This window comes from Hakea prostrata, chromosome 6 (genome assembly GCF_041222555.1).
Source record: "Hakea prostrata isolate BN-2017 chromosome 6, UWA_Hpros_2, whole genome shotgun sequence".
NCBI lineage: Eukaryota > Viridiplantae > Streptophyta > Magnoliopsida > Proteales > Proteaceae > Hakea > Hakea prostrata.
In genome coordinates, this window is record NC_142605.1 from 28711823 (window position 1) to 28717822 (window position 6000).

General features: G+C 38.2%; 1 protein-coding gene across 1 annotated transcript; it reads left to right on the top strand.

Moving 5' to 3' along the window:
• The first annotated feature begins 811 nt into the window (after positions 1-811).
• Positions 812-3213, top strand: CYCP4;1 (cyclin p4;1). The gene is made up of 2 exons (XM_089158665.1): positions 812-1240; positions 1954-3213. The coding sequence occupies exons 1-2, from the start codon at positions 906-908 to the stop codon at positions 2207-2209; spliced, it is 591 nt and encodes a 196-aa protein (XP_089014791.1). The 5' UTR covers positions 812-905; the 3' UTR covers positions 2210-3213.
• Positions 3214-6000: the final 2787 nt, after the last annotated feature.

Genomic DNA, 6000 nt, shown 5'->3' on the forward strand with positions numbered 1-6000 from the left:
TGTGGGGTTTGATTGGACGTGTAAAGTTTATTATATTTTGGGACAGGTTTAATTAAGCAATTAATTTATATAAAAGGGTATAAAAGTAAAATTAGCGACTGTGAGAGAGATCAGAGAAAATTTGTTGGTTTCAAATTTCCAACTAATATAACGAACGGGAAATTAACGCCAGCGGACAGAGTGGAGGATATATCTGTACTTTTGTTGCATCTTTGCTGTCTGGGGCCTGGGCCATGGACTTTTGTTGTGACGTCTAGTCATCTGTCATTATATCAATTCAAATTTAATTTTTGTCTCTTTTCCAATAATACCCTTTTCATCTTCGTTTTTCCTGAAAATGTCATTAGAACACTTCTATGCTATAAATAAAAAAAAAACCTTTAAGTAGAAGTTGGTTTTTGTTGTAACAGGAAAATTTTCTTATAGCCACTGAGGTCTACGTTTTCTTTTGTTATAATTGAATCTCAATCATTGTAATTCAACATCAAACCGAATATTTTCATCATATCATCATATAATCAAAGACAAGAAGGAATGATACTAAAGTTCCATTCAATCAAATCATCAAGAACCCTAATTTTCAAATGTCTTCCCCAGTAAGCTTTTGCAATTCCAAATCTTTACTTGTTAAAGAAGTTACGTTTGGATTAAAGATTTTTGCGTCATAAAAGTGTAATAGTTTATGGGTGGGGGGATATGATTGTCAATATATAGAAGATTGAGGTTAGTTTTGTCAATAAAGAAACCACCGTAAATGTTGGATGTTTATATATGTTGAGAGACCCAATTCTCGTTACACAGGTTTCTGTCTCAGACAGCTCAGAGCCCACAGAGACAAGAAACCACAAAAGCAAGAAAGACTAACACTTGCATCTGCAAGACTGCGACTCACAATCACAGCAGCAATGGCAGAGTTTGAAAACCCTAATGAGATGCCCAAGGTCATCACCTTCCTCTCGTCTCTGCTTCAGAGAGTGGCCGAATCGAATGATATGAACAGGCGGTTAGAGCAGCAGAAGATCTCGGTCTTCCATGGTCTTACCCAGCCGACAATCTCAATACAGAGTTACCTGGAGAGGATCTCCAAGTACGCCAATTGCAGCCCATCTTGCTTCGTAGTTGCTTATGTTTATCTCGATCGATTTGCTCAGAGGCAACCCTCGTTGCCCATCAATTCATTCAATGTTCATCGATTGCTCATCACCAGCGTTATGGTCGCTGCAAAATTCATGGATGACATGTGAGTTACTTAAATTTTCTCTTTTTTTTTTGGTCTTTTTCCAAATTCTTTGATCATTCACATGGGTTTTGTTTTTCTTTTTCGCTTAAAAGGTTTTCTTTTCTGCTATAATTGGACTGAATTTTGACGGGCTTTTTCTTTCTTGGTTTAGTTTTCTACATCTGGGTTCGGTTTTTCTCGTTTTCTTTTTAATGAATCACTTTAAGAGAGTTCAGCTCTCTCTTACTTCAAATCTGCCTTGTGTTTGCGTGAAATTTCAGTTTTAAGAGATGATTTGATTACCCAAATTTTAAAATCTCTGTGTTCTTCCGAACAACCTGATGTATTTGCGTGAAATTTCAGTTGTAAGAGAATATTTGATTACCCAAAATTTCAAGTCTCTCTTCTTCAATGATAAACTGAATTTGACTGATTAATTTCATCAAAACAACCTGAATCCTCTGCAATTAGCTAAGATGTACTGGAATAAATCCAGCGCATGTTAGCTGCCACTGTTTGGAAAAATGGAAGACAACTTGAGCCATGTGAAGGCCTTCTCATCATTCTCAGACAACCATCTAAGATGTGGTCATGCTGTCTGTGAAGGGCATTCATGTAATTTCCTAAAAGGAATGTACAGTGCAGAAATTTCACAAAAAAACAAGATGGGTATATCAGTAATTTAACATTTTTGCCCTATTAAGTTTTAATCTTTTATGTTATGGGAATTTCAGGTATTACAACAATGCTTATTATGCAAAAGTTGGAGGGATCAGTACAACAGAGATGAACTTCCTTGAGCTGGATTTCCTGTTTGGTTTGAGCTTCCATTTAAATGTGACACCATCCACATTTTACACCTACTGTTCTTACCTTCAAAGAGAGATGATCCTCCTGGAACCTACTGTGAATCTAGGAAGATCTTTGAAGCTACATTGTAGCTTCAGTGAAGATGAATCTACCCACCAAACACAACAACTAGCTGTTTAAAGGTGTTACTGCAACTGGAATTGGAATTAGAGAGACTCTCTCTCTCTCTCTCTCTCTCAATCTCTGTGGCTTCTCATGACATTCTTGGCAACTTGTGGGTTGGAAGATTGAACCCATGAGTCCATGACCATGTGTACTAAAAGCCTTCTTCTGTCCTTGTTTCCTTTTATTGGTTCTTGTTTTTGGTTTTGAGTTGTGAACTTCAAGCAGAGTGGTATATACAGATAGGAACTTCTTTACAGACTGGCTGACTTGACTCAATCGGTTCTTACTTTTAATCAATTCAAGGAAGAATATGGAGATGAAAAGTTAGATAGATAAATTTTCTTTCCCAAGATTAGATTCTTCACCTTTAAGGGTATATCTTAAGTGGAGCCAATCTTGGAAGGAAGGGGAAACAATAGTAAATAGGAAAAGTTACATATTTCGGAAGTTGACAGAATGCATTCTAGTGACTTCCTGTTCCTGGGTTTACCTCATTATGAGGTGAAGACAATTTTCTTCAAAAGATGATGCTCCAGAGTCTAGATTCATGTTTCTAAATTGGGTCACTGGGCATTTGATTAAACCAAACCGGTTTTCCATTTGGTTTAGGGTTGAATTTTGAGATCAACCCAAAGATTCAAGAAGCTCTTGGTAAAGATTACTTGAAGGGTATTCTAAAGTTCTTTATGCAACCAAAATCGTTTTCAAAGATATGCTTTGCATGTGGTCTAAGGAGGAAGAGCAAGCGGATGCATTGCTTAAGGACCTTAAGTTCAGGGGTCACATGAAGTCAACTAATTGGGTCTTCTTCTTGTTCTCACACTCTGGGTTGAATCTTGAATCTAACCTGACTGACATAATCCATAATATGCATGTTTAAAATATGAAATTAAAAATTATGTTTCTTTGGGCAAAAATATTTATACGCACCTAACACATTCTACCAATAAGTATTTACAAGGCTGGGGGCCTGAGGCAGGTTCAGCCTGAGTCCATCCAAGCTCAGCCCTAGGCACTAATATCCCAACCTTATTGGGTTAGGAAGTTCATCTTAGGGGTGTCATTAAAACCCTATCAGCCAAAACTAGACTTGCATTCAGCTCAGCCCGACTTTTTAACCTTTAAGGGTGGGTTTGTGTTCCGAAATAACAAGTCCTGATAGAGTTGAGTAGGGTTTAGGTTTTGCTCTCTAGCCAACCCTAGTCGGTGTTATCTAAACCTTTGTTAATTTTATTGTTGGCCTAAAATAATACACAAATTGAGTTTGAATAGTTATTTAACCAAGTATTCCACTAAGTTACCGTTTTTGCTTCAGTGCAGCCAACGGTTGAATGGACAGCTGTACTCTCACCATAATCCGAGCCATTTAATTCAACGGCTCTGATGTTGGATGGGTATATGGCTACCTATCCAGCCGTTGGCTACAAATGCAACTGCTGCACCCAATTGAAGCCTCTAAGTTACCTCAAGGGACTAGTTTAGTTAACAAATACCAATACTTCACAACTAATGAAGAGACAAGAGATCAAAGTTCAAATCTCCTAGGTGCCGCTAACCCATTTATATTGTTTTGTCTTCATGATTGAAAATCATGGCTAATCCAACGTATCAAAGGTAAATAAGGCAAGCTGGCCTTTGGGTTTGCGGTTCTCAAACCCTAGGAGGGAAGGGAAGGGTAGGGTTTGAGTTTAAGTTTAGGTTTAGGTTAGGGTAGAGTTGGGTTTCAATTGGCCCGATCCAACCGGCCCATTGACACCTCTAATCCATCTGAGGCCCAGAAGGAACCATGTGAATTTCCTAATTTGCCTCAATTCTGTAGAGGGTAAGCGAAGTTGCCTTGGGGTAAATAAGGAATTAGAGCCCAACTAAGAAGCTAAGAGGTCCACTACCGACAACTAAGGGCGATTGGTGTTCCGGTCAACAGATAGAGGAATTAGACAGTTAGACTTTAGAGATTGATTTACCTGTTTAGGGAGAGAAGTTTTTTGCAAACAAAGTGGGCTTTGAATACAACGAAGCTCCAGAATGATTCTGGTTGGACCTACAATTTCTTGTTTACTGGTCCTACATTGGCTGGGCTTGGGCCCGCATTCGGTAAAAATTCAAAAAAATCATGAAACACGTTGTTGGACCCCAATTAAAACCTGACCGGAGCATGGGCCGACTGGGTTACATGTTACATCAAGTTACTAATGTTTCATGTTCTGTCAAAAAATCTTCAAGAATTTGTAACTTTCAATAAGACTTTTACCCTAAACCCAAAAAGAGAGTCCAAATTGTATAACACTTTAAGAATCTATTTGTCCTAAGATAATAATATTTCAAATATACAAATCACCCAATCAATGAGTTTAAAACAATAAACTTCCTAGTGGTACTATGATAATTTGTCCAGCTACTTTCTAAGCCTTTTGAATTGTAAGGGTGTCCAGTGGTTAGGTTGGGTCGAATCAACCTAGGGCCTAACCTTACTCAGCTGTAGGACTTAAAAGTCCCACCTCAAATCCTTTATTGTGTTATTGAAGTTCTCCAAAGCTCAACGTATCTTGATTTACCCTCATACCGTTATCCACATCCTCTGTAATTCTTTTCCCTGAAATTCCCTACAATTCCCTCCTAGGATTGTGACACGTGGCATTTAAGTAATCTAACGGTTACCCGACAAATTAGAGTTTAAATAAAATTCAAATTTATGGGTGGGTTTAAATAAAATTCAAATTTAGTTTAAATTGAGTATCATTGGATCACTTAAATGCCACACATGACACAATCCTAGGAGGTAATTGCAGTGAATTATTCTACCAAAAAACAATTGCAGTGAATTACAAAGAATGTGAATAATAGAAGAACTTTTTGCAGTGAATTACAAAGATCTAAAATCTCCCGAAATTATCTTTAGTGATGGTTGAAATTTTGTAGGGTTTGAGGGTCCTACTCATATGATTGTATTGTTGCAGTCATGACTATTTTTTTTTTTTTAAGTAACTTAGCTAAAATAGAAATTAACACTATTAATCACATTTACGAAAAAAGAAGATATTGCTCCGAGATTAGACATGTGTTAATAACGCGATAATGTGGGTTGGAAATTTCTCTCTTCATGCGAATAGAGGATCCAGATTTAATTTAAGCTGATTTACACAATGGGTTTTTCCGAGGAAAAAGATAGTCCTATGGGTACAAGTTTGGCCTTGATGGCCTTGACCTGCCCTAAGCCCAAATAATATTGGGTCTAAAATTTTGTCCGTGAGGGTAGGCTAAGGCCAAAATATTATAGCCTTGACTTGGGCCAAGAGTGGCCTTGGGATTACTCTTTCGCCTGCCAGGTCTATTCCGACCTGCCCTGACTTTGGTCATGATTTTGACCCTAATTTTGTCTCTAATGATTGATCTCAATGAATTAGGAACAGAGACAAAGATAACGCCAATTAGGGCTAGGGCCAAGAATCAAGGTCAGGGCCAGGGCTAGGGACAAGGCTTGAGACATGGTCAATTAGGGCGAAGGGTTGGACCAATTATAAGGTCAATCAGGGCTAAGGATTAGGCCAATCAAAGTAGGAACGGACTTCGCTTGGCCCTTTAAGGCTTAGGATCAGGTATGACCTTGAATTAGGGTCCTGAAGAGACGTCGTGGTATCATGCATTAAGTGGGTGAAGGAGTCGTTTGATCACTGTCGATGTGGGTAACGGAATTGAGTGGGATTCGGATATTAACTGTATTAAAGAAGTCATGGGAATCCCGTACAATCCGAAAGAGTCCAGAGATAGAACGGTTACCAGAAATTCAGAGATAAACGGTCTCTCAA